Raw genomic sequence first — 22,092 nt, 5'->3', positions numbered from 1 at the left:
AAGCGGCCGCTCTGTGCGGGGTGGGGGGAGGCGAGAGCAGGCCCGGCCCCGGGGGGCTCTGGTGGTCCAGCCCAAGTCTCCCGGCTCCTGGGGACACCCAGTGAGTGGATGTTTGCATGAGTACACAAATGAATTCAAAGGTGATGACTGTGGGTCTTGATAAGCATCCCCCTCCCTCGGGGGGGGGGGTGGGGGGGAAGGAAGGGGCATGGGAACACGAAGAAGAGCATCTCCAAAACTAGATTGGGGGTGGCGGAGGGCTGGGGAAACAGTCAAGGAAGGCTGCCCGGAAGAGGTGGCCGTCTAGCTGAGCCCTGAAGGAAGAGAGGGAGTTGGGTCGGCGAAAGAGGAGCAGGGGCCGTGGGTGCCTCGGGCTGAGGGACCAGCCTATGCAGAGCTGATTTACGTACCACCGTGGGGAGCCTTCAATTACACCTACAGGACCCCCCCCCCCCGCCACCGCCCCGCGTCGGAGATGTGAAAACGTGCAAAAACGAGAAGGTGCACCCTGGCAGCAGTGACAGAGAGAAGTAACACTTTGGGAGGAAAATAAACAACCCAACGCCCCCAGATGCTCTGTGCACACTGATCGCCAGGCAATAAAAGCCGCTAATATTTATTGGACGCGCACAACGCGCCGGGCACGGTGCCAGGGGGTTCGCATACTAACTCACTTAAAGATGCATCGCGAATGCAGAAAGTTGAACACGGTGGGTGGTAGAAGGTGCCTGGCCCTGAGAGGAGGCAGGAGGCCGGGGGCGGGGGGGGGGGGGGGGGGGGGGGGGGCGGTTCTAGCCTGAGCTTGCCTCTGAGGGGCTGTGTGACCCTCTGGGCCTCGCTTTCCCCACGTGTCATGCTCCCCGGCCGCCCCCTTTGGGGCTGTGAGTGATTCGGCCCGTGCGTCTGCGTGCGCGGTGCCTGCTTTACTGACGAGCGGCCCCTCTGTTCTAGCTTCCTTTGTCATCAGCCCCCACGGGGTCCCGAGCCCACTTTGTGCCTCCTCCGCCATTTCCCGCTTTAGGGCACAACTGCCCTGCTGCCCCAACCCTCGTCTCCTTCGGGGGGGGGGGGCGATCCCTCTCTCCAGGGTCCCCAGGGCTGTTCTGCCTGTTGGCCCGCTCTGCGGAGACGGGGTGGGGGGGGGGGGGGTGGAGGGGAGGGGAGGTGCTGGGCCGGTCACCCTGCGCCCCCAAGACTCGTGCACGATGGCCTCGGAGGCTGGCCTGCACAGGGGACTTGGGATGTGGGTGCTCCAGGTCGAAAGGGACCTTTAGTGACGGGCACTCATTCCGCTGTGACAGTGTGACAGTTCTCGTTGCTGTCACCGTTACAGCTCTCTCTTCCTGAGTCTGCACGGCAGACACCCACGTGTGGGGCAGGGCGTGTCATTATTGCCTCCACTTTACAGGTGAGGACGCCCAGACTCGCCGAGGTGAGGTCCCTCAGCCAAGGTTCCCCCCTCCCCCCCCCACCGGAAATGGCAGCCCGGGGGGCCTGAGGCCGTGGGAGCCTTTGGCCGCAGCCCTTACCGACCCAGGAGGGCTCCAGGGGGGAGGTGGGCCTGCCCTGTGCAGGCCACGCGGAGCAGGGCAGGGGCAGCGAGGGGAAGGGTGCCTCTCTCTCCATCGGTCTCTGTGCCTCTCTGCCTCAGTTTCTCTTTTCGTCCTCTCCATCTCTGGTTCCCTGCGTCTCTCACTCACTCTTGCTGTATTGTTGGTCCCTGTCTGTCTGTCTCCCCTCCGGGCTTCTGTCTGTCATCTCTGCCTTTCTCTCCCCCGTCCCCAAGAGGAAGGGGATCCTCTGAGTCTCGTCCAGGCCTCGCAAAGGCCAGAGGCCCCGTCCTGAGGCTGCCCCCCCCCCCCCCCCCCCCCCCCCCCGGGGGCGCCCCCCCCCCCCCCCCACTGGGCAGAGCTGGAAGCCCAGCTCTGCCCCTGATGCCGCCCCTTCTCTCTCCTGTCCGTCTGTCTGTCCGTCTCTGTGTCTGTGTGCGCGGGGCCGGCCCGCAGTGGCCAAGCTGCGGCTACGTGCTGTGCACGGTGCTGCTCTCGCTGGCGGTGCTGCTGGCCGTGGCCGTCACGGGCGCCGTGCTCTTCCTGAACCACACCCACGTGCCAGGCACGGCGCCCCCGCCCGTCGTCAGCACCGGGCCCGCAGGTGCCAACAGCGCCCTGGTCACCGTGGAGAGGGCCGACAGCTCTCGCCTCAGCATTCTCATCGACCCGCGCTGCCCCGACCCCGCCGACGGCTTCGCCCGCCTGGAGGGCGCCCAGGCCTCCGTGCTGCAGGCCCTGGCGGAGCTTCAGGCCCAGCCGAGGCTGGCAGGCGAGCGGGAGCGGGAGCTTCTGGACACCCTGGTGGACCAGCTGCCCCGGCTGCTGGCCCGGGCCTCGGAGCTGCAGGCAGAGTGTGTGGGGCTGCGGAAGGGCCTCGGCGTGCTGGGCCAGGGGCTCGGCGCCCTGCAGAGCGAGCAGGGCCGCCTCATCCAGGTAAGGGGCCGTGTCTGCACCCGGGGTCCTGGGAGGGGGCTGGGGTGGCTGCCGCTGTGTCCCCCCCAGTGCCGCCGCCTGACGTCCGCGGCCTCGCTTCATCCCCAAGGGCCCCGGGAGCTGGTCCCACCTGCCGTCCAGCAAATGAGCCTCAGGGAAGGGGCTCCTTCGTCCGAGGCCACACAGCTAGAGGCACCAGGGTTCAACCCATTTCCTGAGCACTGTCCAGGTGGCCCTGGGGGTTTGTGTAGCACCCTGTGGCATCTGAGAGTCCGGTCAAGTCCAGGGCTCGAGGGGCTTCTCAGGTGCGCCGGTGCAGGTGGGGCAGGACCTTCCCCCCAATGGGTAGTGAATGGAGGTTCAAGGTCACGTGGCTGGTCAGTGGCAAGCCCTCTCCCCAGCTGGGCCTCGTGGCCGGAGAGAGCTGTACCCCCTGCCCAGCGCCCTGTCCCCCATTCGTTGCCATCTGATGCTCCCAGCTTTCCAGGGAAGGAGGGACCAGCTGCTGGAGTTCCCACCGGCCCCTTAGCCTGTCCCCACCGCCCCTGCCCCTCCCCCGCGTCCCCTCCGCACCCGAGTCAGGTCCCAGCAAACACCCCGTAGATCTGGGGGCAGAGTTTCCAACACTGACCGCGCCTGAAGCACCGGCAAGAACTTCCCCTCCTAGATCCCCTCATAGGATCAGGGGCTTAGGGCCATCTCATTGGTTTTCCACCATTTTCCAGAAAAGAAAACTAAGACCCGGAAAGGGACAGTGATTTGTCCAGGGTACAGTGGCCAAGTCAGGCCCAGCATCTGGCCTCCTGATGCCCTGCCCACCCTCCGGCTTTGTACCCCGTCACCCCTGTGTCTCAGGTCCTTAGGGACTAGGAGGCGAGCCCCACCCTGCCACGGATCCCAGCCCCTTCCCGACCCCCGGGACGCCCAGGCATTTGCTCGCCCTGCAGCTCATGAGCAATAGGTCTTTTCCCTCCTCTGAAGGCCGCAGCTGGAGGAATTATAGCCCTTGTCGTCCTGTTTGGGTGACTGATGGGAAGGCACTTCCCCCTCCCAGGGTGGGGTGGGAGGTAGAGTGTTCAGCCACCCCCTCCATCAATCTGGGTCTCATCAATCTGGAGAGACCTCCAGGTTTTCTGGGTGATCTGCCCCCCCGCACCTTGCTCTCCACATGATGGAGCCCCTGGCCAGCCAGGCCCTTAGGGCAGGGGTGGGGATTGGGGGGGAAGGGGTCTATGCAGAGGCCTAGAGCTGTTCCTGCAAGACTGATAGCTTTAGGGGGGCCCGGGAGTGCCTTGGCTCACCTGACAGGTTCACTTCTCAAAAGAATGTTTAATTTGACTCATTTCCTACAGACTCAGGGTAGCTTCAGAGACCCCATGTCGCTGGGGCTCCCGGCTCCCCTCCTCTAAGCGTCCCAGACCCCCCAGGTGATTGGCCCAGACCTGGGTTTCCCCAAGCACTGCCCTCGGGCACCCTCTGTCGCAAGTGTCAAAGCCGCTTGCTAAAAGGCAGCCCTCCGGGGCGCCTGGGTGGCTCGGTCGGTTGAGCCTCCGATTCTTGATTTCAGCTCAGGCCTCGGTCTCAAGGTCACGGGATGGAACCCTGGGTCGGGCTCCCTGCTAAGCATGGAGCCTGCTTGAGATTCTCTCTCTTTCTCTCTCTCCCCCTCTGCCCCACCTCCTCTCCCCTGCTGGCCCTCTCGCTCTCAAATTAAAATAATAACAACAATAATAATAAACATATAAAAGGCACCTCTCTGAACCTCATCACAAACCCCGGGGTCCCAACAGTTAAGCATCAGGGTGGCTCTCGTGTGCACAAGCGTCTGACACCCACTGGCCTGGGAGCAGCAGGGCTGAGTGGTGCTGCCTGCAGGGGTGAGGCCGCGGCCCGTGCTGGGATCCAGTCCAGGCTCCACCAAGCAGCGGCTGTGGGACTTGGGCTGGTCAGTGGCCCTCCCCGGGGTGAGTCTCCTCACCTGTGACACGGGGGCGACGGTAGCCTGTTCCCAGGAGGATTGTGGGAGCTCCCGACTGGGCCGGGCTCAGCTGGCATCTGGCGCATGAGAGACCAGCGTTTCTTTTCTTATTACGGTGGAAATTATTTGTAAACTAAAGCCGCGGTCAGCGGGGGGCCACCGTTGCAAATCCCTTTTTGGGATCGTAGTGGCAGGAATCACGGAGTGCTGGTTAATATAAGCACTTGGTAGCACAGTGGCCCCAGGAAGTGGAGATCGCGGGCCCATTCTACGGAGGGGCAGACTGAGGCTCAGAGAAGCAGAGGGCCTTTTTCGGCTCAGTCACAAGACTAAGTGCCCGAAGCAGCGACTCTGACATCACTGCCCCTAAAAGCTGCCGCGTCCCCTTTAACGCATCCGTGCAGCTCAGCGAGCAGGGACTGACTTTCCCTATTAATTCGGAGCATGTTTATATGTACATTTTCAACTTTAATCATTTGCTGCTTTAAACTGAGGTCTTCCCTGCCCGCCAGCAAGAGCGGGCTGCGCCTGAGTTTCTCGAGCGTGTCCGCTGGTCCCAGAAGGGTGGGCAGTACCCTGGAGACTTCACCGATGAGCCTGGTGATCTCTGGTGCCCACACCCTGTCCCCTGCGCCCTGGGGGCCGTCTGCATCGTCTGGGCCGCGGGGCTCCCCCCCACCCCCACCCCCACCCCCACCCGCAGAACCTGTCTACAGGACACTACAGTAAAAGCCCAGGGTGGGATCGGCCACCTTGCCCCAGGGTCCCCCCCCTGCCCGGCTCCGCGCCTCTCCCCCAGGCCTCAGCCCTCTCTGCAGAGGAGAAGCTGGCAAGGAACGTAAAAGCTTTGCGGGAGCCCTTGCTTCTGGACGAAACGAGAATCCTATTTTGTAAACTGCTGGCGGTGTGTGTTTCTATTTTCCTTCCTCCAACGAGCTATTATCTGGCAAGTGACAGGTTCGGGCAGGCTCCACGTGCACTTGCTGGCCGGCTGTGCCCGCGACCCCGCCTCCCCCCTCCCTGTGGTCCTGCAGCCTCCTAGAGCCAAGCCAGGGTGGGGAGGTGACGGACCGCAGACCCTTCAGCCGGCAGGCACAGCCCAGAGGTCCCCGGGGCGGGCAGGGGGAGGGGGTCCGTGCTGCGCCGACCGAGCCACAGGCCTCCAGACCCGGATCTCGGGGAGGGTGGCTGTTAGCCAGCGGTGGGAGTGACACAGACCGGGGACTGAGCACTCGGGCCCCGAACACGTGCTCTGGCGAGCCACCCCACACACCCACCCCGGAAAACCGGGTCACTTGCCCAGCGAATGGAGGAAGGTCCGAGTCAAAACCCAGGGCTGATGCCAGAGCCTGGGTCCCAACCACTGCCCCCACCGTCCTGCCCCCGTCCCGGGCACCCTATGTGCCTTTCCTGCCCGTCAACCCCGGGGAAGCGGCCTGAGGTCGTTCTCCATCAGGGACCGCTCCTCCCGGGCCTCAGTTTCCCCATTTGTAACCAGGGGACAGCAACTCAAGTCCTCCCTCCTGGCAAGGCTGTGGGGGTGAGGTGAGGCGGTGGACATGGGAGCTGTGACCCAAGAAAGTGGAGTTTGCGTGGGGGGGCGGGGGGCTGGGCGGGGCGGGTGGGGTATCCCAGGGCCCCCTCCTGTTTGCAGAACCGTCACCCCTGCCTCCAGGGCCTTGCTGGGGGGACCGGGAGAGACCGGTGAGGGTGTCTCGTAGCCTGAAAGGTGCCTTAGGAATTCGTGGAACGAGGTGGGCCAGGTCCTGCGTGCCCTGCTGTCGGCCCCGCTTCGGGGCTTCGTTAAGTCACCCACCCACGTGTACCTGGTAAATGGGTGGGCTGGGATTTGAACCTGGTGCCAGGTGCCCACCTGGGCTTTTGCCTCCAGTCACCTTACCGGGGCTGAGGCCCCGAAATGGATGAGGACAGGGCCTGGGGCGCAGCAGGGGCACGGGTCTCTGTTGAAGCCCCTCTGTCCCTTCCCACCTGAGCCCCCATCCTGAGACCTCCTCGGATGGGGGCCAGGGCAGGGTGGGGACCTGCCGTCATACGAGGAGGGGCTGGCCCGTGCCGGCGGGTGCTGGCAGGGGCCCCCCGTGCTCCACAGCTTTTCTCCGAGAGTCAAGGCCACATGGCTCACCTGGTGAACTCGGTCAGTGACGTACTAGACGCCCTGCAGAGGGACCGGGGGCTGGGCCGGCCCCGCGTCAAGGCTGACCTTCAGAGGGCGCCTGCCAGGGGATTGCGGCCCCGGGGCTGCGCCAGCGGTGAGTGGGGTGCCCAGCTTTGTACCCCCGTGGTCCCTCCCCCACCCCTCTGATAAGGAAACGCTGTTCCTGTTCGCTCAGGACTCTCTGCAGCCAGGCAGCGCGGAGCGCCCGACCTGCACCCTTCTGTTGAGCCCTCTCCCGGCCCACTGTGCCCCTTTTCCAGATGAGGAAGGCAAGGCTCAGAGAGGGTGCTCACTCACCCAAAGGCACGCAGGGAGTAGCAGAGCCAAGGTCTGCCCCCAGGGCTGGTGCCCTGGAGCCCACATGACCCCGCAGGGTAGACTGACAAATCAGGGAGACCCAGGGACGGAGGGGGGTGGGGAGGGACACAGGTGCCAGGGCACCAGCTTGACTGTGTTCCCTGTCGCAGGCTCTCCGCCACGCGACTGCCTGGACGTGCTCCTGAGCGGACAGCAGGAGGATGGCATTTACTCAGTCTTCCCCACACACTACCCTGCCGGCTTCCAGGTCTACTGTGACATGCGCACAGACGGCGGCGGCTGGACGGTGAGTCTCCCGCGCTGCGCGGCCGGCTTCCTCTCGGCCCCGCAGACGCCCAGGCAGGCCGGGGTGACCCAGGGGACTGTGCCCACGATCCCGGCTACTCTGAGCGGCCTCTCACCCGGCCTTCTGCCCTTGGCCCAGGCCTGCCTGTGTGCCCGCTGGCCCCCACAAACCTGCCTCGAATCTCACCCGGGAACGCCACACCCCCAGAAACCTGCACAGGGCAAGTGGAGGCCATGAACTGAGGCCCCGCCGGGAGCAGATGTTACACCCCGTCACCTGTCCGTGGAGCCACCTTCTGCTCCCCGATCCTCGGGGCTCTGGGAACACAGTGCTTGCCCCGGGAGTGTCGGGCAAATCGGGGATGGGCTCTGTGATGAAACGGGGCGCCTGTCGCCGATGTGAGTTCAAGGGCGTGTGTAGATGCTGTCTTCTGAGTTACCCGATACGTGATGTGTGTGTGTCCCCTTTTGGGGGGGGCACACGGCAGAGAGCAGAGACCCCGATGACTTCCTGCCAAAGAGCTGTCGTGACTTCCGTGACTTTCCTGCACCTTCTGGTTCCTGGCTGGGTGGGAAGTAGGAGCCATGAAAGGTCCCCACGGCCAAGGGAGGGTGGGGAGGGGTGGCCATGGGTGGCCCTGAAATCTCCCCGGAGCTGGGAGAAGGGGGCGGAGTGGCGGGGAGAGGCCCCTGGCCGGACTCTCTCAGTGACACTTGTGGACACGGAAATGTGAACTTCATACATTTTTCGCGTACTCTCTATTATTCACAAGATATTTTAAGATATTCTTCTTATGCTTCTTAAAAGCCATTTAAACATGTTCCAACCATTCTTGGCTCACAAGTCAGGTAAAAACAGGCAGCAGGCAGGAGTTGTCCTGGGTGGTTTGCTGACCCCTCCCCCCCTCCCATTCTAGAGCTGGGATAGGAAGTGAGCTTGCCGTCTCTCTCCCACTCAAATCAGTGGCCTTCCAACCCTCTCCTGCAGCTCCGTCTTGGGGGCTGGGCTTCAACAGGGCTGCCACTGGCCATTGGGTGACTTTGTATGAATTAAAAATGCATGTCCTTTCCTTTTGGCACACTGGCACCCTGGGCTTGGCAAGATGAGTAGATGTGAGCCTTGCTTCTTGGCCAGATGCCCTAGAGCAGTGAACAACCTATACCACTGTCCCTGGACATCTGCATCCACCCCGAAAGCTGCTCAGCCCCCCCCCGAAGTCGGCCGTGGTTGGGATGCCCAGTGGCAATGAAAGCAGGGCCAGTAAAGCCGACTTTTTAAGGATTCTCGGCCTCACATTTAATTTCAAAAATGGGCAGGTTTTGAGCACCAACTGCGTGCTGGGGGCTGGGGAAGCACAGAGATGGGGAAGGCCCTGCCGCAGTCGTCCCAGACAACTTGGCAACTGCGAGGATTTGGGGGCAAGAAGTGACGGTAAGCAGAGGTAGGGGAGGCTCTGTGCGAGCTTCCTGGCGAAGGGGGCTTTGCTGATAAGCCTTAAGAGGCCGGCGAGAACAGGAAGTGGGAAGGAAAGAGAAGGCTTTCCAGGCAGAGGAAGCAACCTGACAAGGGTCTGGGGTTCAGGAGGCACGCAGCCTCTCCAGGAAACAGAGTCAACTGGGGGCCGGGACATGTGATGAGGTGAGACTGGGGCCAATAACCCAGACTGTGGGGTTTGGGCCGGGCGCTGGGGAGCCATTGAGGGTGCTGGAGAGAGGAAAGACGGCATAAGAACTGTGCCTCCGGAGCTATAACCCGACTGTGCATCCTTGAGCGGGGCAGGGAGAGTGTAGAGCAGGAGGCGGTTCCCTCATGCCGCCGACAAGCCTGTAACTGAGCCTCTGCCGGAGAGGTCGGGAGCTTGGCGGTCACGCACTTGGACTCCGGCATCCACAGCCGGACTCGGGTGTGGCTCTCGGTCTTGCTGTGTGATCTTGGGGAAGGTACTTAAGTTCTCTGAGCCTCGGCATCCTTAGCTGGAAAATGGGGATACCCACGAGCCTTACTTAGAGGTCTTAACGGCAAGCAACAGGAAATGGCTGATTTAAGCAGGAAAGGAATGTACCGGAGGGAGGCTGGGAGGCCAGAGAAACCAGCTCAGGGCCAGGCAGCCAGGAATGGAGTCCCCCAGAGCTAGCAAGGCATGACCTGGTCGAAACCGCCCTACCCCAGTGCTGCTGGCACGGAGCCCTGGGCACAGCCACACCTGGGCACGGACACCCCCACCAGGATGGGTCCGGGCCTGGGGTGCAGCCCGCGGTTCCTTTCAAGGAGATCCCCTGTGTCCCTGCCTCTTTGCTTCCCCAGCCGTCGAGCCAGCGGCTGTTCTGACTGGTGGGGCCGGGGCCGCGTGCCTACGACCCTCACCGCGAGGGAGGCTGAGAAAGCCAGCGGCTGGAGCCTTTAGCTGCCATGGTGGGAGTCATCCCTGCCTCCCCCCAAATCTCAGAAGATGGGGAAGGACGCAGGTTGACCGTGTGCAAGGCACTGGCGACCCAATGATGACCGAGATATGTATGACCCCGCCTCTTACCGAGCTCTTTGCCAAGAGGGCGTCCACCACAGTCCAGGGGACAGTCGTGGGGACCCGAAGCAGGGCACGGGGTCAGCCGTTTTCCAGGGGTCCCCAGATGGGCTCCCAGGTCTCTGCCTTTGGCACCTGGGGCCTCAGGGAGAGGCTGGCAGGACGCCTCCGTTTCTCACCAAGAGGCTTGGTGCCATCTCTGCTGTGCTGATGTCCAGGCAGAGGGGAGCGGGAAGCTTCTCCAGGAAATGCGTGGAGGGACCTGAAGGCGCGGCAGGCCGGACGGGGTCAGTTTTGAAAGGGGTCGGCTATCCTGAGCTGGTGGCGACAGGGGAGGCCCGAGTGAGGGCCTGGGGGCCTGGCGAGTGCGTTCAAGAGGGCAGAGCCGGTGTGAGAGCAGCTGAGGGTCCCCCAAAGACCCGGGGACAGACAGACCCACAAACCTCTCTTCAAGCTCCAGAGGAGAGCCCTTACGCCTCCCGGATCCGCGTCTGGGGGCTAAAAGCTCTCTTGTTTTCCTAACTCAGAACATCTGAGTTACGGCGCGGGCCTCTGGGAACCCCCTCGGCAGGCAGAGCAGCATCAATGCGACAGCCAGTGCCCAGAAATCGGAGTTAAGGGTTAGGACGGGCCTAATGAAAGACCAAGGAGGCAGCACAGGCGCTTCCTCTCCGGTGGACGTGACGCCAGTGTCCCGGAAAGTCCATCAGGATTTGGGCCGGGAGGAGGGCGACATCCAGGGCCCGGGCTGCAGGGGCCGTTACAGGGGAGTCGATGAGCAACGCCAGCCACCCGCCCCAGCCCTCCTGCTCAGACACCTGGATCAGGGGCCCCGCAAGAAAGGCCGCTCTCGGCTGAGAAGTGCTCGTGAGCCCGATAAACGTTAATATCCATTTGGACTTCCGTCAAAAGCAATCTTTGCCCAGATACCTCTGGGCATCTGTCAGGATCACCTCCCTGCCACACGGAATCTCTCGGAAACTCAATTGTTGTTTGGGAAGGAGCCGGCGGCCGTCTCTCTGAACCCGGTACAATCCATCGTCATTAGGCTCCGTGTCTAAGCTGCCAGGCCTCACGTGCGGACACCAGAGAGCTCTCCCTTGGCGGACGGGGCACCCGGGGCTGCAGCCACAGCCTTGCTTCCTGGAGAGACCAGACCCGGCAAGCGTGGGGCTCGGCAGCCCCGTCCGCCTAGGGGCCGCTTCACGGATTATACACCACTGCCCTGCCTGGTACCCCGCCCACCCAGCCTCATGCGGGTCCGTGGAGCTCACTGTCACACGGTGACTGTCATTTATTCAACCACCGAGCACCAACCACAGGCCAGAGGATTCAACGGCGAGCTCCTGGCCCCGTGGGGGGCTGGGCACAGCAGCTGACTTGTGTGAGGGCCGTAGGGGTGGGGACCGGGGGCGTTGGGGAGGGCCCCTGACCCAGCCGGGGGCGGCCAAGAGAGGCTTCTGGACGGGGAGGTCCACGCGCTGGGGGATGAGGTGAGAACGGCGTTCCAGGCAGAGCGAAGGTGTGCCCGGTGTTGGGCACGGAGGTGGCAGGGCTCGGTCTGGGTCTGCGGGCGCTCTGCTCTGCTGGCCTCTGGGGCCGGAGTGGCCAGGGATAGAGGAGGGAGGTTTTGTCCCGAGGGTAGATTGGGCTCCTGCCGCCCTCAGGATTTCCCCAGGTGGGGAGTGGCCCAGAGACCTGGGGCCCCGGGCACGGCAAGGGGGGACGCGAGTTCTGTGCGCCCTGAATCGTTACTGCAGAAAGCAGGAACTGCCAGGTGGGAAAGAGGCCACGTGTGGCTCCTGGGGGCGAGGAGGCCACAGAGGCAGGTGGACACATGCCACAAGGCCACCTTTGGGCTGATGCGGCCACTGGCCCTGACTGATGAGCCCAAGCCTTCCCCCCACGCTCATCAAAGCCCATAGTGGCCAGGGGCAAATGAGGTCATGCTGATTGTCACGGCTGCTCTTGAACTTGACGCGTGCACCCAGCCCTGCTCCTGAGAAGCAGGAGGGAAGGCGGGAGGGAGGGGCCTCTTCCTGCTGACCCGTGACTCTGGGCAGGGGGCCCAGCCTGGCTGCCCACCATCCGTGTTCCCTCCGCACCGGTCACACGAGTGACCACTCGCACCTGTGGTGGTGACGCGTCACCTCACTGAGCCTTACTTTCTCGTCTGCTAGATGAGGCTAATAGAGCGCCGTTCACAGGGGGGGGGGGGGGGGGGGGCGGGGGGAGCGGCAGAGTCCTTCGCAGGCCGTGTCCCCGCGAGGGAGGAGCGGGGCGAGCAGGGGTCCGTGCCGAGCCTCGAGGATTCGTTCCCTGTGAACAGAGCAGCCGTGCTCCCTCCTGTAGGATCTTACGGTCCGCGGTGTTTACAGGGGAGGAAGAGTCACCAAAACCGGGGCCAGATGTCCCCATTTGGAAGCTGATGCATGGGACCAGGCTGGCTGCTTCCAGCTCACCTCCCCCCTGGTCTTGCGAGACTGGGAGGGTCACATCCCCTCTTGGGGCGCCCCCTTTCTGGTCCGGCCACCAGCGTAGCCCTTGTGTCTTGTGTGGCTGCTTTGCAGGGCCTGGGGAGTGGGGTGGCCATGCCCAGGACGCGTGGTGGGCTTGGGGTGTCCCTGCCTCTCTGCCCTGAGGCACAGCCTTGCCCCACTGGGATCTGCCCGTGGCCGTGCTGTCCCTGGGCCCGATCGCCAAACCCTCCCTCGCCTTTGCATAATTACCAACCGGGGGTCACCGACATCGGGGCCAGTTCAGCCTCTCCTACCGCAGGAACCCGCAGCGGGATCGATCCTGCTCTGCGTTCCCACTGGGATTCACCGCGCGGCCGGCTGCTCCCACCGCCGCGAGCTGAGCGGCCCAAACCCCGTTCTGCACGGTGACCACGCTCTCTGCCAGGCGCTTTCCCGTCGTGCGAGGTCAGCGGCTCAGATATGCTGCTAATTGGCTTTGCTGTGCGAGAAAACTCTCCCCTCCCCACCTGAGCTCCCCAGGCAGGGAGGAAAATCCTTCCCTCACTCGGAAGACATCAAAGGAGCCACCACGGACGACGGACGACGACGCAGAGCCCAGCCCGGCAGTGGGATCAGGCTCAGGGAGAGATGAAAAGCTTCGAGTGTTGCTCAAGCCAGGATGCGAGGCGCGGGGCCCAGCCCGGGACCCCCGGCCGGGGCGGGGAGGGGGCTGGACAGCAGGTGTGTGGGACCCTCCGGGGGGGGCACTGGCTCCTCCCCACTTGGGCTGAGGCTTCACTAGTCCTCGTGACAGGCCGCGGTGGCTAGGGGACCTGCTGAGACATCCGCGGGCCACCGCGTCCCCAAGCCGCAGCCAGGCTCGGCCGCGGCTCCCCGCCGCCCTGCAGGGTCCTTAGGGCCGCACACGCTAGTAACCGAGCGTGGTGGCTGGCCCCGAGTCCCCTCGAGCCATCTGCCGGGAGAAAGCCTGCCTCCCTCCAGAGCAGTTTGGGTTTTTGAAACTTTTGACGTAAAACGGGGTGCTACACGTGAAGGCTCAGTCTTGGTACCTTTCTTTGCGTTTGATAAACAGCAGCTCCCGGCAGCGTTTGCCAGAAGCCGGCAGGCACCGACTGCCAAGCCCGGGAAGCATGGCAGGGCGCTGAGCCCGGGGATACCACTTCCAGTCGAAAACAAGGAGTGGGCCCGCTTCCTTCTGGTCTCAGCAGCCGGTTCGGAAGGAGAGGGAGGCGACGTCGGGCAGACCCAGCACGGGCGCCCAGTTTACGCGGTCACTGCACTGCGTCTTCGCCGCAACCCTGCAGGGGCCGCTGGTGGGGCCTGGTTGCAGAGGGGGAAACCGAGGCGCGGAAAAGGACTTGTCCGAGGTCACACGGCCGAGATTCGAACTCCGCCCGGCCTCCTGTACCTGTGCCCTTGCCAGCAAGCCCAGGGAGCACGCTGGGGGCACTGCCCAGAGGTGCCTGCAAAGGATTTAAGGAGCCACTGCCTCCCCGGAAGGCCGGCAGAGGCCCCCCCCCCCCCCCCCCGCCGGGGCCGCCTCTGAAGGGCTACATTGCGCGTCCGAGGTCTTTGTTCTTAGAAACAAGGACCCACCTTGGCCACGGCCCCTCCCCGAATCACCTGCTCAGCAGGTCAGGGAGGCTGGAGGACCCTGAAGCCGCCCAACCCACAAGATCCTGCCTGTCACCGATTTGTTTTTTTCTTTTTAAAAAAATTTTTAACGTTTATTTTCCTTTTGAGAGAGAGGGAGGGGCAGAGAGAGAGGGGGACAGGGGATCTGAAGCGGGCTCTGTGCTGACAGCGAGCCTGATGCAGGGCTCGAACTCGCGAACCGTGGGATCATGACCCGAGCTGAAGTCGATGCTTAACCCGACTGAGCCACCCGGGCGCCCCTATAAAATGGTTTCTGCGGCAGCTTCGTCAGAGTCTAGGGAAAATCCCAGGTGCTGCCTCCTGGGGACCCTTCTAAAGTGGCAGAGACAGCCCCGCCCCATCTCATAGGGTTTGGACCCACCCAGCTCCCGTCCCTGGGTCTCTCTGACCACCTGCCAAGACCCTGCTCAGTGTGCGGTTCAGCTGAGCATCTCCTACTCCGGGAAGCCCTCCTGGAACCCACCCCAGCCCACGGCTCAGCCTCCTCTGAGCTCCCAGCAAGTGTAACAACTGTTACCATTATGGACCGATGTGTCTCAACCAGCACATGCAACCATCACCAAATCTTTGTGGGTAGGGGCTGCAATGGCCCCCGTTTTACAGATGGGGAAACTGAGGCACAGGGATGGAAGGAGCGTGCCAGGTGAGGGGCTGCCGTGCCCCGGGACTGCTGACTTACTCGTCCACCTTTCTGGGGCCGTGAGCTCTCTGAGGGCCCGAGCCCGCCCGTGAGCCCAGCCACAGCAGGCGGGGCCGGGGCGGCGAGGCTTTCGTTCCACAGCACAGAGACGCCAAGACTTAGGTGGGCACACGGCTGGAGCCCCGGCGGAACTTGGTCTCCTGGATGCCAGCCCAGGGCGCTTCCTGGGGCTGGCCCAGCTTAGCCACGCCGGGTGGGCTCCCGGGCCTGGGGCACCCCCTCCGCTTTGAGGAGCCCCCACTCTGCACAGCTCACCACCCTCTTCTCCCCTGCCATATGGGAGCGCAAAGCCCCCCGTCCCCGGCTGAGGTGGGGCGGCTGTGGCCGTCTGCGAGGGCAGGGCCGGTGCTGGGGGGACCACGGAGCCAGGCTCGGGCGCCCAGGACAAAGGAGCCCATCTGTCTCCCGGCAGAGACAAACGCGGGACAGTCGGCCACTCCGCTCGGCCTCCCCCGCCCCAAGTGCAGCGGCTCCTTCCTTTGGAACCGCCCGGTACCATCTGCGGGACCGTGTGGGCCCAGCCCTCCCTTGGCAAAGCCCCCCAAGCGGCACCTGCAAGACACGCCGGGCGGCAGACACTGGCTTCTGAGAATCCGCATCGAGAAAACACGCTCTGTCTGTCTGCCTCCGTGTCACCTGCGACGGCGAGCATCCAGCATCGGTCACTTTGCGGCCGCAACTCAAGGGAGACGCCCCCGGGAGCCGGGCCACCGAAGATTTTAGCCTCGAGGTTACTCTGTTCCCCTACCTTTTTCCCCTTTTGCGGGGGAGCGGGTGGCAATTCACATCCTACTGGCGGGACAGACGGGACGGAAGCGGATACGTCCATCTTTTACACGCTCCCTCTTCGCGTCTTCCCGTCTGGCTGATCCTTGCTCTGTACTCGAAGGCCTCCTGCCCGGTGACAGCCGTCCACCCAGCGTCCCTGAAGTCCAGCTTGCGGCTCAGCCTGGGACCCCGAGTCCGAGAAAGCGTACTCCTGGGAAGTCTGGAGAGCCAGCGGTCTGGCCTGGCGCACGCCTGGAACTCGCCGGCCCCGTGGCGCTGTAGTTGGCTTGAGGGCGAGGCCGGGGGGCCGAGTCTGAGATCCTGGCCGGTGCCGTCGCTCAGTGTTTTGAGCCAACGAGTAAGGACAGCCCGTGGCAGAGGCCGGCAACGTTCAGAGCCGTGCTTCTCAGACCGAGGGCCGTGATCTCTCGGCCGGTGGCGAGATCAATGGAACGGTTTGTGATCGATACTACGTTTTAAATCAAACAGAGTGTAATAGATTAGGACAGGATAGAAAATATTAGCGCCCAGCCGTCTTACTAAGGGCAAGTATCATTCCAGGAAGGTTTGGTTTCTGATACAAACGCCTGTGGGTGTGCACATCGTCACGTAAACCGCGCCTCCCGGCGTCGTGGCCGTGAAGTCTTTTTTTTTTTTGTAATTTTTTTTTAACGTTTATTTATTTTTGAGACAGGGAGAGACAGAGCATGAACGGGGGAGGGTGAGAGAGAGAGGGAGACACAGAATCCGAAACAGGCTCCGGGCTCTGAGCCGTCAGCAGAGAGCCCGATGCGGGGCTCGAACTCACGGACCGTGAGATCATGACCTGAGCCGAAGTCGCCCGCTTAACCGACCGAGCCACCCAGGCGCCCCAGTCGTGGTCATGAAGTCTTAACCGCAGACCCTCCTCGCGGATGTGTCTGGGCCCTTCGAGGATCATGATTCATTACGCCTGCGGTTAAAGCGTTCTCGCTGGCACACAATTGCTGTGGCTTCTAAGCTGGTGCAGACCCAAACCGTCCGTCGGGGACGTCTGCCACCCTTGTTTGACGGCAGTGTGGTTTCCCCGGGGGCAGGGCGGCCTATGCTCACCCACCGATGGTGCAGCCGGGCCGAGCCCAGCAGCGCTCCGGCCTGTTACTGGCACCGGAAAAGAGGGGCTGAGAACAGGGTTTGGAGGTCGGCTCTCTGGAGGGAGACAGTTCTGGCCAGTGGCAAATAAGAGTGACGTGGGTGGTAGGACATTGGCCCCTGGGTGTCCAGCCTGGCCTTGGGCTGGGGTGTGAGGTGTGGGTCAGACTGCCCACTCCATGCTCACGGCCGCCTGGCTTCTGTCTGCTGTAGGGACGAGGGGGTCGGGGGACAGGATTCGGTAAATAAGCGTGTGCTCAGTGAGGACTCAACCCCGGCACCTGCTGTGGTGGGCGCTCGACACCAGCTCATCGTGGGTGCCCTGCCCCCTGCTCTTCGATCAGTCCTGCTTCAGGGGAGGGTGGGTGAGGGGCATGGAGGAGGGCACCTGTTGGGATGAGCACCGGGTGTTGTATGGAAACCAATTTGACGATACATTTCATATTTAAAAGATCAGTCCTGCTTCCCGCGTGGGAGGGGGTCCCCTGTGTCCCACAGCCCTCAGGGAGATGCTCAGTGGGACATCTGAATGGATGAGGGAGGCGTGGGGGTGGGCTGCTGGACGGCCCAGGAAGGACATGCGCAGGGGGCAAGTCTGGAAGGAAAGCAGGGCATTCCTGGGGCAGGGGCTGCGGAAGAGGGGCAGAGGGAGGCCCGACGGCCAGGCCTGGGTCTCCATGCGGCCATTCTCCTGCAGCGGGCATGCACCGAGCCCCGACCGAGTGCCAGGCCCTGAGCGTCTTCTCCGTGGACCGCCACGGTCCATGGGGGAGGTGCTGCTGTGACCCCCACTTACAGAGAAGGAAACTGAGGCTCAGAGAGGTGCAGTAATGGCCAGCGCTCTAGGTGGCAGGGCCCAGGTCCCCACCATCCCGCCCCCCCGCCCCCGGCCCCCTGTCTCCCCAGCCCCCTCCTCCCTCCTCCCGCAGAAACGGGCTCCCCCCTGCCTTCTGCCTTCTGGAGGCTTCTCAGGGGAGCGTCTGAGCTTCTGCCAGGATTAAGCCTTTCAAAGGGCGCGTGCTCAGGGTCCCAATCCGGCCCGTCAATACCCGCTGCCCACCACCTCTCAGATCTCTCCGAGCCTGATCGAATTTCCTTCCCCAGCCAGTCCCTTCTGAGCATTTCCACCTGTCGGGGGCCGGGCCAGGTTTGAGGTAGCGAAGCCACTCCCTGATGTCACGGCTGCCCAAACGCCGTGACTGACGGGTCCCCACGGGCAGGGGCAGAGCAGGAGGCCAAGCTCACGGCAGATGATGCGCCAGGGAGGTTCCGGGCGACCGAAATCAGGCTGCTTAGTAATGAATCCGGCCGGCTGCTGGTGCCGCAGCCAAATCTCTAACACCTCGCACACGGTACAGATGGAGGCGGGGGGGGGGGGGGCAGAGGGGGAGCGGGTGCTGCCTCGGCAAACAAGCAAGAAAAAGGCTTGTTACACAGAACGAGTTGGAAGGGGGGGGGGGGGGGGGGAGGGGGCAGCCAGGAACGGGATCGTCAGCGGATCCTGGAAATACTCAAGGCAGCTCTCTGGCCTGGACCAGCGTGGTACTTATTTGAAAGCAATTTAACCGATGGGATTCCTGACTCCCAAATCAAGAAGGTTATTAAAATGGAGAACAGAGGCAGCTCGGCTGCTCATCGGTACCCAAGTCACACCCCCGTGGGCCGTGGACTGCTGTCCCCCCGTCCCTAGTCACACCCCCGTGGGCTGCGGACTGCTGGCCTCACCCCCCACCCCCCAGGAGCGGCTGGGGCTCTGGTTCCCCAAGCCCCCACTGATCCCCGGGCCCCGGGCTTCTTATCCCGGGGGGAGGGCATGCGTGGCTCTGGCAGAATCATTTTGCGACACGGAGCTCTGGAGGCTTCCGGGCATGTGTGTGGGTGTTCTCAGTTTTTACCAACTCGAGAATGGATTTTTTGCTCAGTTTCCTTTTGACCCCGGGGAAAGATACTAGGGCCCTTGCCCACGCCTCTTATTTGACCAGTGGGGAAACTGAGGCCCAGGCCGGGGTGGGGCCAGTCCAGGGTCGTCCAGCAAGGCAGCAGAGGTGGGCCCGGAAGCCAGGGTTTCGGCACCCGGGTCTAGCAGGATTCTTGCCTGAGGGGCCGTTTTGGGGGTCTGGGGGCATTTAGTCTGTCCCACCTTGTGCCACCACGAAGGCCCCCGAGTCCCTGCTCTGCTCTGGGTCCCGTGCCGGGGGCGGGGAGGGACCGGGGAGCCGGGCCCCTGCCCTCCACAAGCAGGCAGGTGGAGGGAGTGCCTGGGGCCGGGGACACGTCGGGGTGGGCGTGGGGGGGCCCGGGGGCTGTTGGCCCCAGCTCTCCATCCTTTGCAGGTGTTTCAGCGCCGGGAGGACGGCTCCGTGAACTTCTTCCGAGGCTGGGAAGCGTACCGGGATGGCTTCGGCAAGCTCACGGGGGAGCACTGGCTAGGTGAGGGCCGGGACACCTCCCTGCCGAGGGGACGCGCCCTCCCCGGGTGGCGGGAGGTCACGGTCTCCAGGGGCCTCCACACACCCGAGCCAGCTCCCAGGCGTTGCCCGGAAAGGCGTTCTGTGCGTTCAGCGTGTCTGCGGTCAGTGAGCAGGAGGCCAAAGGAAGAAGGGGCGCGGCGAGACGGGGGGGGGGGGTCCCTTGGAGGGGTGTGTGCGTTTCCAGGCGGGACGGCTGGTGGCCATCCTGGATCCAGAGAGCTGGGGGCAGGGGCAGGGCTCGGTTTCGGGTACGGGGAGGGCCAGACCAACCCCCAAACTGCCCTGCCCTCGGGGGTCTGCAAACGCCCGAGGTGTGCTTGGGGCCCCAAGGCCACGACTCCCAAAAGAGAGGCCACAGTTCCTGAGGCCCCAGGGCACGGCGCTCGTTTCCCATCTTTGGCACACGGTCTGTGTGGAGCAGAGTGAGGGCTCAAAAAGCTCGTATCCATATTATGTTTAGATACTTACTATTTATCTTTAAATTCACGCAGCATTTAAAAATTGGGGTATCTTACATAATGTCATTCGGAAGCATAACAGCCATAAAAAATCACAGGTCTGAGGTCTTATATATATTTGGGAGGGAGTTGGGACTCGAGGTGAGGTTTTCTTTATTATTATTTGAGAAAGAGAGAGAGAGAGAGAAGTTGAGTGGGGAGAGAGAGAATCCCAAGCAGGTTCCATGCTCAGTGGGGAGCCCGATGCGGGGCTCGATCCCACAGCCCCTGGGATCATGACCTGAGCTGAAATCGAGTTGGACGCTCAAGTGACTGAGCCACCCAGGTGCCCCTGCTTTATGTATATGTAATTCACTGTTTTAAAGTGCACAGTTCAGGGTTTGTTGTTGTTGTTGTTGTTGTTTTGAGAGAGAGAGAGAGAGAGAGAGAATGCAAATAAGGGCAGAGAGAGAGGGAGACACAGAATCGGAAGCGGGCTCCAGGCTCCGAGCTGTCAGCACAGATCCTGACGTGGGGCTCGAACTCGCGAACCGCGAGATCATGACCTGAGACAAAGTCAGATGCTCAACCGACTGAGCCACCCAGGCACCCCCAGGGGGGGTTAATATATTCAGAGTTGTGCAACTCTCCTAATTCCAGAACGTCTTCTCCACCCCAGAAAGCTCAGAGCCCTGTGCCCCCGTTAGCAGTCACCCCCATTTATATTTTCAATATATATTAAAACCGAGGTGCCTGGCTGGCTTAGTCGGAGGAGCGTGTGACTCTTGATCGCGGGGTCATGAGTTTGAGCCCCACGTTGGGTGTAGAGGCGGCTTAAAGACATTAACTTTAAAAAACAAAATAAACACACGGCACCGGAAAGACACGCCATGTTTGAATGGCCTCCCACACCCCAGGGCACACCGGCCCCACTCTGGCCTCCCCAGGCATGGACATCTGGGAACGTCCCCCCAGCAGGCCTGGGGCAGCTGGGCAGGAGGGAGAGGAGGCGAGAACAAAGGCACGGGGCATGTGGCCGGGCTCCAGGTGGGCGTCAGGAAGGTCCCAGGCCTGTAGGGCTTGCTTTCAGGGGACCTTCTGGGGGAAGGAGAGGGTCAGTCCCAGAGGTGGGACCGGGCACATGCCCGCTCGCTGTGTGCGCAGAGGCACCCGGCTGGTGATCTACGCTGTCATTTGCCTTATGTCCGTCTCCCGCCTCCATGACCCTGTGATGCATGAGGACAGGACCCTCTCTGTCCTGCCCTGCCCTGTGTCCCTGTTACCAGGAAGGGGCCGGCTGCAGGAGAGGCCAGTGTGGACTTCATCACCACGGTCTCTACTTAGTGCCCAGCCCACCTTATACACTTCAGCCTTGACCCCTCACACCCACCCTCACAGCTGCACTGCTGTCCTCCCCTTTTATGGGTGAGGAAACCGAGGTCCAGAAAAGAGTGGTGTGTGTGTGTGTGTGTGTGTGTGTGGGTGTGTGTGTTGGGGCGGAGGACGCCTGGGCAGGATTCACGAGCTTTAAAGTGTACCCTGAACTGAGTGAATGAGAGCAGGGGCGGGATAGGGGCCGGGGGAGAGAAGCTTCTAGGTGGGAGACCCTTCCCTGGTCCCTCGGCCCCACCCCGCCCCCAGGTGGTTGCGTAAAGACAGGGAGAAGCTGGGGGGGCGGGGCTGTTTCCATATCACCACCCACCCCCTTAGAGCAGCGTTGGTGACCCTGCCACTCACGGCATCTTAATTGAAATCTATCAGCAGCCACCGAAGCTTCTTCGGGAGGAAGCATTTAAGCAGGGCCTTGATTAGCTCCTGGCAGACAGGGAGCCCTGAGGAGAATGTCAACGTAGCCCTCTACCACCCTGGCTGTTCCCTCCCTCTGCTTTTCCACACTCCCCTGTCCCCTTTCATCCAGGGTTTTGTCTTCTATTGAGTTATGGGAGCTCTTTATATATTAAGGTTATTGATTCTTTGTCAGATATACATGATACATATTTACTTCCAGTCATTTGTCTTTTGGCTGCTTTTTTGTTGCTGTTGTTAAATTATTGCTGATTTCCTAGATGTTTTAAATTTTTATGTAGCCAATTCTTGCCAGTTTTTTCCTTCCTATCCTCTGGGCTTGAGGCCCTGCTTTCCCCTCCCGGTTTTCTAAAAATGTCTCCTATCTTAACAAAAAAAATTTTTTTTCTTTAGTGTTTGTATTAGGTGCGGATCCGTAACCCATCTGGGAGTTTGTTCGGGGTGACGATAGGAGGGTTGGAGGTCTGAGTATTTTTCCTCTTTTTTTTGTCTTTAATTTTTTTTTAACGTTTATTTATTTTTGAGACAGAGAGAGACAGAGCACGAACAGGGGAGGGTCAGAGAGAGAGGGAGACACAGAATCCGAAACAGGCTCCAGGCTCTGAGCCGTCAGCACAGAGCCCGACGCGAGGCTCGAACTCACAAACCGTGAGATCGTGACCTGAGCCGAAGTCGGACGCTCAACCGGCTGGGCCCCCCAGGCGCCCCTTCCTCTCTCTTTTAACCCCCCAGCCGCCTCTTCCTCCAGCTTTGATGGCGATGGGGGCCCCGATCTCAGCTCACCATCCAGGGGCCCAGCGAGGTGGCGGGGGGCGGGGCAGGGGGGCGGGAGTGTCCTGGCAGGTCAGAATTTCTGCAGGGGCTGCAGAAACACAGAA

The 22,092-nt window shown here is 62.3% G+C and overlaps 1 protein-coding gene across 1 annotated transcript in view; it reads left to right on the top strand.

The window, feature by feature from the left end:
- FIBCD1 (fibrinogen C domain containing 1) overlaps positions 1 to 22,092 on the top strand; it is a 30,506-nt gene that overhangs the window by 5,609 nt on the left and 2,805 nt on the right. The window contains exons 2-6 of the mRNA XM_049630334.1: positions 1,334 to 1,408; positions 2,007 to 2,486; positions 6,575 to 6,734; positions 7,108 to 7,244; positions 18,834 to 18,930. Of these exons, the coding sequence (XP_049486291.1) occupies positions 1,334 to 1,408; positions 2,007 to 2,486; positions 6,575 to 6,734; positions 7,108 to 7,244; positions 18,834 to 18,930 (949 nt within the window). The remainder of the gene's footprint in view (positions 1 to 1,333; positions 1,409 to 2,006; positions 2,487 to 6,574; positions 6,735 to 7,107; positions 7,245 to 18,833; positions 18,931 to 22,092) is intronic.

Source organism: Panthera uncia, chromosome D4 (assembly GCF_023721935.1).
Source record: "Panthera uncia isolate 11264 chromosome D4, Puncia_PCG_1.0, whole genome shotgun sequence".
Classification (NCBI taxonomy): Eukaryota; Metazoa; Chordata; class Mammalia; order Carnivora; family Felidae; genus Panthera; species Panthera uncia.
This window is presented reverse-complemented; position numbering and strand designations above follow the sequence as displayed.